General features: G+C 35.9%; 1 protein-coding gene across 5 annotated transcripts in view; it reads right to left on the bottom strand.

The window, feature by feature from the left end:
- Positions 1–2360: 2360 nt before the first annotated feature.
- Positions 2361–14401, bottom strand: part of sdk2b (sidekick cell adhesion molecule 2b) — a 320863-nt gene continuing 308822 nt past the window's right edge. The window contains exons 44-47 of one of the 5 annotated variants that reach the window (XM_084135534.1): positions 12817–12946; positions 12278–12340; positions 5653–5709; positions 2362–4415 (exon numbers count right to left, since the gene is read on the bottom strand). In XM_084135534.1, coding sequence (XP_083991660.1) covers positions 3999–4415; positions 5653–5709; positions 12278–12340; positions 12817–12946 — 667 coding nt within the window. In that variant the 3' untranslated portion in view covers positions 2362–3998. Of the gene's footprint in view, positions 4416–5652; positions 5710–12277; positions 12341–12816; positions 12947–14401 lie in introns of all 5 variants that reach the window. The other 4 variants (XM_084135535.1, XM_084135537.1, XM_084135536.1 and 1 more) reach the window with 4 other exon arrangements.

The raw sequence follows: 14401 nt of genomic DNA, 5'->3' as shown, positions 1-14401 counted from the left end.
ATCCACGTACTGGGGCCTCATGAACTGAATAAATTAAGCAAAAAAAAAAAAAAAAAAAAACCCAAATCTGTTGTTTTTATAGATTGATATATCAAGTCATATGTTCAGATAATTTCTTTCCGTCTAGACTAACATCTAAACCCATAGCGTTCAAAGCCCGCAAACTCCAAGACATGCATTCACAACTCTTATATAACCCAAGATTATATAAGCGTATTTTCCATTTATATCTGTTCGACTGGCACACATTAATCATTTATATGTCAAAAGCCATTTAGTTGACTTCAGGTACTGTATGTAGAGCTCAGGAACACCTGTCTTTGATTTGACCTTTCTTATGGCGAAGAACATGAAGAATTTTCCTTCACACTTTTAAAACAAGTTCCTCCATCAAAATGTATGCTCTTTTTGGTAACACTTTATTTTGATGGTCCCTTTTGAACATTCTGCTGACCATAAGTAACTTTACAACTAACAGTTAAGAGTATCAGTAGACTCTTTATTGGGATGGTCCCCCAAAAGACATTCTACTGATTAAAAATAACTTTGAAAGTACATCTCGACTTATTATAACCCTAACCCTACTAATACTCTACAAACACTCTAATGAGAGTTAGTATGTACTGTAGGTGCAGCGTTAGTCAACAGAGTGTGTTAAAAGGACCATCAAAATAAAGTGAAACCCATTTTTTTTATCATACTGTTATACCCTCTGCTGTATTTAGATCAACAAAGTTAACTTTAAATAGGAAATGAGTTTTATTAGGACAAAAACTAGGATGAGTATGATGTGGAATCTCCCTCCATTTAGACACATTCCTGTCTTGTTCTGCCTCTGACATCATTAACCTATAAATGCAGGGTTTTCCGTCTCACTCTCGCCACACTTCAGATGAAAAATAGAGATTTGGAAAGGGAGAAACAAGAGTTCATATCACATTTGGAGTTGTCACAAAGAGGGTGTGAATTTGGACACCACAGAATAAAAGAGATAAAAAATGATGGAGATTGAGAAATAAATGCTCCTTCTCTTTAACATAATCAAAGTTTAAATTGAATCATAGCTGATTGGCTTTATTCTCTCTGAGCTTGAGGGAGCAGTGTGACTGGAAAGTGGCTGGAGACAACAGATGCTGGACAGGATTCCACAGGTCTGTTGATCCGATTTATCCGCACGCATTAAACCAATTACAGCAACAGAAGATGTCCAATAGAAGATGAAGATGGACTTTTAAACATTGCAACACCTACACAAAGTAAGTAAGCATGCACAAGTATAAAATAATTGCACACACACATTCGGCGACAGTGATTTTGCCAAGTAGGACCCAGAACAACATCCTTGTTCTTCCTGGAACAACAATCCTATCCAGATTTTATGGTTAGAGTTAAGTCTGAAAGCTAAGTATGCGGTATATTGGTATATGTATATTGCAGTATGCGATTGCAGACTTGGCCAACGTAATGCAAGCATGTTCCCAATAGACAGAGTTTTGTTGGACCTAAATGTTTTTCCAGGACCAACAAATGATGTCAATCCAGGAACATGTAACTTAGTCCCATTATCCGATAAAGCTAGTATTTAAACCTGTACTAACCTAATATTTTCCTCACATGTCCGAAGCACACCTTAAGCCTTTGGAAATGAAGGTTCACCTCATCAGATTGAAGTTATCCCTAAAATTGTCTCAATTGTCTGAAACAGGCCCAACAAAATTCCAGTAGCACCTCACTACAGTACACGAGATCTAGGGGGCGGAGTTGGATCCAGATCTAAGGGGTGGAGATTGGTAGGTTTAGGGGTGGGTTTAGGGATCAGGGGGTGGAGATGGGTAGGTTTAGGTATATAAGGTGGAAGGAGTTGGATCTGGATTTCGTGTTCTGCAGTGAGGACCATCTCCAAAATTCCCAGCTACAAATTTGCCCACAATGAAGCCGATAACGCAGCATAACACCCTACATTCACAACCAATCAGAACATATCTTTAATATACAGTTATGTCCCATCTGAAAAGAATGTTGCATTGTGGATTCTGGTATGGTGGTGTCCCTATCAGGCTTTCTTTAACTAGCAACTAGTCAACAAGTTTAATTGGAAAGATTAAGCTGGTTGACAAGCTTCATATGACTATGTTGGTTTACAAGCTGGACCAGCAAAGATCAAATTGAAATTCAGGTCAAAAACCTGAAAGAACCTTTAAATTACTTCTTGTCTTCAGTTGCTCCAAGACGTAGTTCTTAGAGTGCATGGTAATGTCACGACAGCTAAAATAATATCATTTTAAGGACACTTTCACTTAGCGTTACACACGTCTTCTCCTATGTTTTCAGAGATGGCCATTTTCAATGTTCAAACCAGTAACTTTTGCAGAAAACATAATTTATTTAGGAATATACTGTGTTCAGGCAGACTGAGCATGTGATTGACCTTGTTTATACAGACAGTAAAATCACTTCACGGAAAGGAAAAAGCAAACAACATCGTTAAACCTCACAAGTAAGCTGTGCAAGTGCCATTTAGTTCTCTGCTGGCGTCGTGTTGGGTCCCTTAGTCCGTTTTCTTTTATCTTCAGTAACTTTGAATAGCCGTGTCGAAGCGAAGTGGTGAAAATCCATGGTCTGAAGTTCACAGGTACAATACATTTGCTTGGTTGCGCAATCTTTGAAAATGCCATCAGCTCCTATGACGTCACGTCTTGCCAGATGATCTATGTGAACGGCGAAGATGACATCACTGGCAGAGTCATGTAAAGTGAAAATCTGTGTGTGAACAGGAACTCGTTAATGGGTGTGTTTGACTTCCAGCTCCGCCTGAGATGCTGGCAAATATCCCATATCCACTGCTGTTTATTTTATGTTTGTGTCGGATGTTACCGTTTGCACGGCGGAAATGCAACCTGAAGCTCAGGATGACATCATAGAGTCAAATCAAAAGGAGCAACAAATGACCCCGCCCACTATGTAACACACACATACAGTATACACCCGCTGCTGACATGAATCCTCTGAATCTGAATCAATCCAGAGCTATAGTACAATAATATCATAGTAAATCAGACTCTTACATATTTGGCCTTTCTTCTATCAGTTTCACATGGCAAATATACTCGCGCTCCAGTCCTTTGCTTTATAAACACAATCTACATTTCACATCTGGAAAAAAAAACATTCAAAACACAGATTAGCATTAAGCACTTAATATGACCTTTGGCCTTTTTAGAACACTGGTTAAAACTGACCTGTGACATCAATAAATGATGCTGGCTTTCCAACTCAAACATGTGCTAAGAGCAGGCGGGTCTTTATCAGATCATAGTCTCTAGTCAAATGAACTTTAACCTCTCATAATCACCAAAGTACTTTGTCATCTGTTTAAGAACAAAAATACCACAGTAAAAAAAAAAACCACCATTTAGCGTTTTTCTAGATGTTAGTCACCGCTGGTGATCCAAATGCTGAGATTTACTCCATAGCCTTTTTTTTTCTTCTTCTTTTTCATGTGTCGGTGCTTCTGTCCAGCATTCATAACTTAGTTTTGTGTTGTACACTTTTGTGGAACTCAATAAAACAAAAGAACCAATAACAACAAAATGAAAAAGCAAACGAAAAGAATTGTTCGAACCAAAAAAAGTCATGCAGGTTTGTTCAGGCAGCACAACAAAATAAACCCAAACCAAAACAAACAAAGCTCACGGATGCGTTTACGTGTCTTTCCAAGTGATTGTCTTTCATTGTGAGTGAAACACACTGAACACACACAAGCAGAGAAAGAAAATGAAAACCTGAACGAAAGAAAATAAACTGTGATCAAAGGAGGAATACAAAAATAAAAATCAGCTTGCAATGACAAGTAAAGCACAACAGATCCAGGGCTGATGTTTGTTGTTGTTCTTCAATAGACGTGAGTTTGACCAGGCGTTTGGGAAAACAAGAGATCCCCCCCCCCTCCCCCTCCCCGCCTTCGTTTTGTATTTCCATGTACCGATATCTTCATTCTGTCAAACAAAGGAGGAGAAGCCGGCGATGGGGGCCCGGGAGCCTGGGGCCAAGCTGCTCGGGGGCCGGTAAAGTGTGCCGTGCTGACTGGGTGGGTTGGAGCTCTGCTGGGATGGAGTGGGAGTCCGGCTGCCCTTCGGTCTAAAAAGGCTGCCAGTCTGGGACTGGCTTTGGGGCGTAGGGGAACTGAGCTGAGGGGGGAACGGGGGTAGAGGGGGCAGAGGTGGCAGAGGTGGCGGAGGGGCGCAGTGTTCGGGCTCTCCAGACTCAGACTCGGTGTAGTTGTAGGCCTGCGCCCGGGAGATTCCCTTCTGCTGTCTGCGCCAGGAGTTGTAGTAGGTAGGGTCGCTGATGTAGTGGTTGACAAACGAATGGGTCTTCTGCCGGTTGGGGTCCACCTCGTATTCGCTGTCACTGCCCTGGGATGGAGAAAGAGGGAAAGAATGAGTAATGGAGACAGAATCACTTCCACGATCTCAGTTTAAGGAGGGAGATGACTCGAGAAGGTACCCAAGTTCTATCCAGAACCAGAGGTTGCACTAGAAATGATTACTATTTGTCATTTTTACAGCTGGGTTGCACATTGTCAGTCATGCTGATACTTTTATTCAGCAAGGATGCATTAAATTGATCAAAAGTCACAGTAAAGACATTTATAATGCTACAAAAGATTTATATTTCAAATAAATGCTGTTCTTTGGAACTTTCTATTCATTAAAGAATCTTGAAAAACTATGTATCATGGTTTCCACAAAAATATTAAGCAGCACGTTTTTCAACACTGATATTAATAAGAAATGTTTCTTGAGCACCACATTACATTTGGTTTTACTGTATTTTAATGCAACCTTCTTTGAAAAACATAATAAAAAAATAATTCAAAGCATTTTATTTGTGTGAAGTACATCTTAAGATGTATGCAGTAGTTGCAAAAAACATTTTTTAAACCGAATTTATTTCTGTATTGACAAAGCATTTGATACAATGGAAGTTAATAAAGATTACAAATCATGACTGACAAGTGTGAGTTTGGTGAAAATGACTGATTTGAGTTATTTATTCATACAATCACAAAACATTTACACTGATCATTATAACATCTAAGTAAAACAAACTTAAATGTACCATGTCATTGTTCAGGAACATTTTTTAAAGACAATATTTATAATCTAAAGTGTCATTGACAAGCTCTCAAAACAAGCTCTTTTAGGTGTATCAAACACTGCGTTGCGAGTATTTATTATTATTATTATTATTATTATTATGAAAAAGACAACAGACTTGACAGGAAACTGATTCAATGAACAATATCCAATGAATTATTCTATTGGACTACACTTATTTACTGTGGGAAAGCAGTAGTGAAATGCAATAGACCACGCACCGTATTGTTTAACCTGTCAAAAGTGGCCCCAAAAAGAAAGAAAAGCCACAAAAAAAAAAAGGAGAAATAAAGGCTCTATCATTTAAAAAGAACCTCAAAGCTTTAGGACTACCACTGTACCCTCTGGTACCCATCACACGCTGCGTTTAGGGGGTCATATATCCATGTGGTGGGGTTTTGACCATGTATGCATGAAACGAATGGAGAGGATAGGAATGGACAAGCACTAGGAAGCAACTTCCTGTCAATCAATGCACAATTCATGTCCTCACCCATTGAGTTGGAAGAGTTTGGAGGCCCCCAGTCTTAAAGGAGAAAACAAGCGCCTCCTAGAGGTAAACAGAGACATGGGGTTTAAAGCAGTGCAGTATGGGCCCTACGTCATATTTCATGGGACAAACAATGGCTGCTGCTTCTTCTTTTTTCTTTAAATGGTGCATTACCCTTACAAAAAAGTACTGTGATATCAGATTTACATATTAATTTAAAACAATTTAGTTCACAACAAACCCGTATTATCACCATAACAATTTGAGTTAAATATTAAATTAAGAAGTAATATTCAGTATTTGTAAGTCTTTCATTTGCTTAAATACATATTCTTATTTTTTTATCACAAAAACAAAGGGAAAAAACATATTTTCAAGACTTTTGGACCCTACTATTAGGAAATTAAAAGCATACCATACCATTACAGTATATCAGCAGGCTAGTAACATTATACTTTTTTTGTAAGGGTAATGTGGGCTGGGAGTACAACTTCTCAACACTTTCTCTGACACTAATGCATCTCCTGGATCAACATTGAGTGGGTTCCTCATGGCGGCACAGCACTGAGACAGCACTCTGCGCTAGAACAATGGACAACTGTATAAATATCTGCCCTCTATCAATCTCTCTCTTCCACCACCATATTTATTACAACACCTTCCTTCCCTCATTCTGACATATCTGGCTCACACTTCTAGAGTTGGCTGATGGAGTTCAGATATATCCTAAAGTACCAAGTGCCAAATGGAGAGGGAGAAAAAAGAGAGAAGAACCATCATAGCTCAGGCTTTTAATGTTTGCATATCCATTTAAGAAGACTTGTCTATCCTCACCACCACTTTCCACTCTCTCTTCATCAGGGAATTTCCAAATGCTACTTTTAGGGGTTGATCTTTCTGAATAGCTGAACTCTTGCTTCACTGTTTGACACAGCATTCAAGTCTGTTACTAACATAAACACTCATTTTATTGAATTTATTTACCCTTTCTGAGAGCAACTCTCTCATTTGAGGTCTTTTTCTTTTAACAAACAGAAAAATTGTCTTTTCGTCTTTTCACTGCACTATTGCAAAACAGAGATGCTAAGATATATTCATATACTATATTAAATACAAACGGTTCAACATTTCTCCTTGTCTTTGTGCGGCGTAGTGAAAAGACTAACAATGTACAGATCTCTCCAGTCTATCATTATTGTAACATGTCCACACATATGTGACACACATGCCTCTTGTTTAAATTCCAGAGAGGAAAGCATTTTCCCCAAAACCAGCCTCACATCGCCCTAAAATAAGAGCTGCAGATATATATATATATATATATATATATATATATATGCTGTATATATATATATGCTGTATATATATATATATATATATATATATATATATATATATATATACTGTATATATATATATATATATATATATATATATATATATATATATATATATATATATATATATATATATATACACATACAGTACAGGTCAAAAGTTTGGAAACATTACTATTTTTAATGTTTTTGAAAGAAGTTTCTTCTGCTCATCAAGCCTGCATTTATTTGATCAAAAATACAGAAAAAAAAGGAATATTGTGATATATTATTACAATTTAAAATAACTGGTTTTCAATTTATTATACTTTAAATTATCATTTATTTCTGTGATGCAAAGCTGAATTTTCAGGATCATTACTCCAGTCTATCACATGATCCTTTAGAAATCATTCTAATATGATGATTCATTATCAAAGTTGGAAACAGTTCTGCTGCTTAATATTTTTTCATAACCTGTGATACTTTTTTTTAGGATACTTTGATGAATAAAAGGTAAAAAAAAAAAAAAAAAAAAAAAAAGGATGTGTTAAATTGATAAAAAGTGATAGTAAAGAAGATTTATATTATTAGAAAATATTTTTTTATTTTGAATAAATGCAGTTCTTTTTAACCTTTTATTCATCAAATATATTAGGCAGCAGAACTGTTTCCAACACTCATAATAAATCAGAATATTAGAATGATTTCTAAAGGATCATGTGATAGACTGGATGTCACATGTGACGCTGAAGACTGGAGTAATGATGCTGAAAATTCAGCTTTGCATCACAGGAATAAATTATTTTTTAAAGTATATTCAAATAGAAAACTATTATTTTAAGTTGTAATAATATTTCACAATATTACTGTTTTTTTCTGTATTTTTGATCAAATAAATGCAGCCTTGATAAGCATTAGAGACTTCTTTCAAAAATATAAAAAAACGTAATGTTTCCAAACTTTTGACCTGTACTGTGTATATATATATATATATATATATATATATATATATATATATATATATATATGAAGAGTTCAGATGCAAAAGTGCCATCTGAAATTTTCTTCTAGAATGATCATTTTTATCAAGCTCGTATATTTAAGTTCATTAATTTCACTTAAATGACAATTAATAGGTAATTTTCATTGCTATTTAAGTGAAATTACTGAACTTAAATATATGAGCTTGATAAAAATGATCATTCTAGAAGAAAATTTCAGATGGCACTTAGAGGCTTTTGCATCTGAACTCTTCATATATATATTATTTATTAGTCTGCCCAATACATGCAAACAAATGTATAAAGCTCAAAATATATATTTTTAAAGAATTATTGACTATGGATTTTTGTAGCATCATGCCTCAAGAAGGTCTATAATTGAGCATGTGCTGATTCCCGCCTCCTAAACGACTGCAATGTTTTAATGAGGGACATTCCAGTCATACCAGCAAATTCAACAACTCAATAAGCAGCAAACAAAACAGCCAGTAATTCAGCTTTGAAAGCTTTTTCTGTTCAGTGTGACCTCACAACGAAGCCAAGCTCAGAAACTAAAGCTACATGCTGACACGGTGTGTGTGTGTTTGTGTGTGGTCATCAAAACATGTCAGTTGACACAGTGCGTCATGACCCAGCCCTGCCCTTCCCCCGCTGACACATGGAGGATGAAACAGCTGTTCTCTCCTCCAAAAATGTTTGTTTGCATTCATCCACTCCTCTGTTATTCTTTCTCCTCAATCCAGCTATGATCCTGAAATACCACAGAAATCCAGTTGAATAAAATAATTAAATCAGAGCACATAACATGGCCAGCTGCCAAATCACCTGGAGGGAGAATCCAGTTGAAACTTAAAGCCAATTTAACTGGTGATTTTACACGTGACTAGATTATTATTATCTTTTCTGTCGCATTTCTACTTTCAATCGGATATGTCAGATATGCATGGGAATCAACACATAATACAGCTTTTGTGTCTATAAATTTATAGACAAAATCTCTACATGTGTTTTTTAGCACAGTGATTCTGCTCAAACAAACACACTGCACCGAAGAAAATGCACATTAAATAAATGTAATTATTGAAAAAAGAAGAAAAAGAAAGAAGACCTAACCCGATTTCACAATTTAATTTTACAGTAATTATGAGCAGTGAAAATTCTAATTAGCAAAAGCACTGTAAAAAAAAAAAAAATTGCTGCCTTAAATTTTTAAGTACACTCAACTTGGAAGTTTAAGTCATTTCAACTTAAATTACATTAAACTGACTTAAAAATAAGTTGAATCTTGTATAACTTAAAAGTTAAAAATGCTTAACTTATGTTGATAAGCTAAAGCAAAGTAAAAACTATTACAATAAAAGCTGAAGACAGATCGTGATGGGAATGGTTAATGAATCCTCAGATGGGAGGATCTAATCTTACTGGAACTGGTTGTTTGGCACGTATGTTTTGTCTCCTGCAGAGAGAGAGACAGAAAGTGGGGCGAGATGTTCCCACCCGGAAAATCCCTGTTTTGAGTATCACCCTACCCTACAGAAATCTCTTTAAAATGTATGAAACTTCACTTCCTCTGTGGACCTACATTTAGACAGAGACACTAAGCCTGACCTTGTGATAGTTGTGAGAGAAATACATGGTGTCTAAATGAGTTTTACACTGGATTATGTTGTTTTCCTTCTGCAATAGAAGCCAGTACTAATGCATCACTTACTGTAAGTATGCAATATTTTTGTCCAATCTGCTCAAAAATTAAACGCAAGCCACTAGATTGTGGTTTAAGGCCATGTGACTGCCAAAACAAACTCAACCTCATTCATATCTCTAAAGAGACGGACAGAGAACGAGAAAGGGAAAAATCCTATTGTGGCACAGATATGGATTAACTGAGGGGGAGGAGCGTGTAAGCGTCTATGTCTCGCATTCCACAGAACCATTCAAATATTAAGCACAGCAGGAATCAGACTGACAAAGACACATTAAGGCTGGGCGATATAGCCAAAAATGATATCTACATACAATAACGTTCAAAAGTTTGAAAGGAACGGTTCATTCAACTGTTTAAAAGTGACAGTCAAGACATTTATATTTCAAATAAATGCTGTTCTTTTGAACTTCCTATTCATCAAATAATCCTGATTTATTTATTGTTTGTTTTGTTTTATAATTTGATAGTTAACGGCAAGAAGTAAAATAAAGTCAAAAGCTATTTAAAATCAAGGTATGATTTCCATACTGTTTTCCCACTTCTCCTTCTCTGAGCTTAACATTGTTACAGTACTATACAGTAAATATACTTTTTAACTGTCCACCACTGTGAACAAAGGATTCAAAATAAATATAATTTTATTAATTTTCCATTTAAACACAATAATCACTTTTATAACTGTAATAAAAAAAAAAACATTTTTAAATAAAAGTAGCTTAATTTAAATATTGCCAGCAAAATCAATGCAAAAGATTGCCAATTCTCGATATATGATTACGCCATGTTTAAAAAAAATAGCATCATCATATGTACGCGTTTCTCCAAATAAATCTAAAATCTCTCTGTAACACAAGAGTGACAGATTAGAAGCGAAAACTTTCCATGTGAAAGAACTTTCATGAGCTATTTCGGGCTCTCTCTGGGAAGATTCTCAGTGTTGATGATGTGATGCCGGGATGATCATCAGAGAGCCAATTAAAACTAAGATGCTTTGACGTGGAAGACTGCCCTAACAATCCCTGCTGTTAACTGCAGCCGTAGTGCCAGCGTTTCCAAGAAAAACCAAACGCAGCTCAAAATCGGACTTCAAAAGCCTTGTGTGTCCGACACACTCTAAATGACTAGACGACATTACACCTGTCCAACATCTCATTCATCTTCCAAGTGTTCATTTAAAGGCAGACCTGGCTCAGGTAGAGGTGCTCAGGCTTGCTGCATTGCCATCTGATTTGAAGCCGTCTTTAAGAGTTCCTGAACAATGTCAGTATTATACGTCTCTGTGGTGGCTCTGGCTCTTTTGGAGACGACTCAATGGATCTGCAATAGCCTGGAGTTATCCGCTCAATAAAACTTCAAAGCGAGATTCCAGCCTCTCTCCTCACTCGTCCTGATGGCGGTGATAGCAGACTTTAGCGGGAGCAGAGGGAGAACAGGAGACGCTCTGTTCCCGACCACGAGTCGAAGCTGGCCGGATGCCAGGGGTCGGGAAGGAGGTGGCAGGAGGTGTCAGTGAAATGTAGTGGAGAAAGGAGGAGTAGTGGAGTTTTGAGATTTTGTTTGACATGATGTGCATTTTGGGAGTTCGGACAGTAATGGTGACTAAATAAAAAAACAACTGGATGTTGCTTTAAATCCTTAGGGATATAAACTATTTTGCAAAGGGAAAAATCTAATATATATATATATATATATATATATATATATATATATATATATATATATATATATATATATATTTTTTTTTATGTTTGTAATAATAACAGAAAACAAAACAAAACAGATATAAAACAGATTTTTTTCTCAACTTAAAAATTTGCAACATTTAAAGTTAAATTATTAAAGTCTTCACTAATATTATAATATAAAAACATTTAATTTAGAGTGCAAAGATAACTCATTTCGAATCCTAGCCAATTTAAAAATAATTACATACTTTTAAAAATATTTTTTTAAATAAACTGCAGATTCGAACTGATCAGTTTGCATTTTAGCCGTGATATTTTTGTAATAATAATTTTTGTTACATCAGAAAAAGTTTTAAAATTTCAAGCAGCATTACAATATTAAATATCAAAAAAATACTAAGACCTGGAAATCGGAAAATCCACTCCACAAATCAGAGGGGAAATTACACTTCTGAACACGGGACTAAAAATAGATTTATAGTGTGCAGCAGTGCTTCATGGGAGAGGCAAGTCTGTTAATGTGAAGAAAACAACAAGATGAGTTTGTGTTTCTTGCTTTCGATTTAGTAACTGCCAATGCCAGACTGATGATCATGCTGATCATTCCAGCTAAATGGTCACTTGAGAGAAGTGGAAAGAGTCCAACCAAGGCCTTCCAGTTCTCACACTTAAGTCTTTATGTGTCTGTGTGAGTATTTTGTTTGAATACAGTTTCTGTGCACTGCACATTGTGTTTTGTTGTCAAGTCTACCACAGATTTTCCAATCTGTGCCTCAGGACAGAAAGTCTGGAGAGCATGAACGGGGATGCAGCAGAACGTTCTGGACATGATTAAAAAAATAACCACCCACAGGACCAAGGATTGAAGCCATGCTCAAGTAAGACAGCCAAAATCTCAAGTAGTAGGGTATAACAGACCTTTCCTGGAGGGCTGTATCCTACTTTTGAGAAAGTTTCAGTTTCAGCACAGCGAGTCTTGTCCTAATAAAAGTGTGTGATAAGGGAATTTCAACAGGTCCTGCTCTAAATTAATGTGACTAGATTTAGCATTACAAATCCTTCTTGGAAGTTAAAGGGACAGTTCACCCAAAAACGAAGATTATGTAATTATTTGCTCATTATTGCCCTCATGTTGTTTTCAAATGTTCTTTCATCAATGGAACACAAAAGGAGACTTTATTAATATTATGGTTGCTCTGTCCCATACAATTACAATGGGAACTGGAGCTTTCAAGCTTCCAAAAGGAGCAAAACGCACCATAAACGTATCAGAAAAATATCTCAAAAGTAATCAATTTTTTTTTTTTTAAAGGTGCTTTTATGTTCTTTTTAAAGCTTAAAAGCCTCTTGAAATGGGTAAGGGTGAGTAAATGAGGACAGTAATTTAATTTTAAGGTGAACTGTCCTTCTAACATACATGAGCAGACACGGACTGATAATGTGATAATGTTTGTTACCTGTGAATCTGAGATCTCTGAGGGCTTCTCTGTGAGACTGCTGCTCTCTGCTGGGATCAGATCATTGTACTTGGTGCTGACGTCCTCATCCGAATAGTGCAGACTGCCTGGACTGGGCCGAGGAGGTGACCTAATGACAGGATCAATATTGTTTATATGTCCAATTTTATTGCTTTTAACATAAATGAAATGTCTAATGCTAAATTTTTCATTGATGTTATTTTTTTGAAAGCCTTAATGAAATAAGTTAATCTAAACAATTATATGAAAATCTCTAATTTTAAGTCTTGCACCTGAGTATAAGTCACACTGGGGCAAAATTGCATTGTTGAGAAAAGTCGCATTTTACAATTACACACTATGGTAGAACTTTTTAGTTTTTTGTGCATATCTATGCACATTTATGTATACTATATTTTTCGTGCTTGACACAAGTCGCAGCATGCTTCATTACCGGAAAAAAACAGTACTGAAAATGAAAAATGAAGCAATATCTGACTGCAGTACAGTGTGAAGCATCTTTAGAAAAGGGTTGGCTGTAATTCTAACTGCAGACACTTGTCTCTTTGTTAGCTGAATGAAATACAGTGTGTGTGTGTGTGTGTGTTTGTATTAAAAGGGGTTTCTTTATGAGCATCATGGGACCACAGTATTCCAGCTCGGAGGGTTTTCTGCATAATTAAGTCTCTGTGACACAGCAGTGGAGAGCAGCAAAGAAAACATCTTGCGAATTCCAGATTGTGCATCCGATATTTTAAATATAAAAACCTCTTTTACTGACTGCGGTTTTCAGCCTGAAAACCTGGAATATTTCTGTTACTCTCTGAAAAAACCTTTCAAAATCATTTTAATGTAAGTTTTTTGTACAAGTTTCACTATGCTTTAAAATACACTTAATACATAACAGAGATAGCAAAAAGATTGATAAATTTGCTATTTTCAGAACAGAGGACGTGTCATTTTCTCTACCACTGACGCTGAACCATTCCAAAACAAATCCTACATCCACACAGCGCCTGTGTTTTGCTGATGTTTGCAGTCTATTTGTTTACAAGTTGTTTTCACATTTCTCTCACTACACTGTTGATTGCAAACCTGCATTCGTGATTCCAAGAGAACATAAAACTAGATGGTAAATACATAAATGTAAATATACACCTACAGCAAACAGAATCATAAATATCCACCAACATATCAGCAATAAGCAATCTAATTCTTTAGGATTTATTTAATTTAAAAAAAGATTAATTGGAAAATGCATTATATATTAATTTCTACAGATAAAAATACAATTTAATTACAAATAAAATTAAAATGGTCTCACTCATACCTGCCACCTACCTTCTTTATGTTTGTCATTTCTATTAACGTGTCTATTTCTAATTATGTATTGTCATTTCTATTAACACTAAAGATGTTTAGCAGAATTCCCAGCTTCTCTTTCCATAAAATGATGGTGAATGGGCGCAATCAACACAAAAAGTCCAATTGAGTCAAATCATGTTTGCACTTCCTTATTTTCAAATTTTAACAACATAAATGTAGGTCTGTTCTTTAAACAGAGCTGGCATCCCCTAAACTTTCA

The sequence above is a fragment of the Abramis brama genome, assembly GCF_963993115.1.
Source record: "Abramis brama genome assembly, chromosome: 14".
Lineage (NCBI taxonomy): Eukaryota > Metazoa > Chordata > Actinopteri > Cypriniformes > Leuciscidae > Abramis > Abramis brama.
Note: the sequence above shows the minus strand (reverse complement) of the source record. Positions and strands in the feature narration are given on the sequence as shown.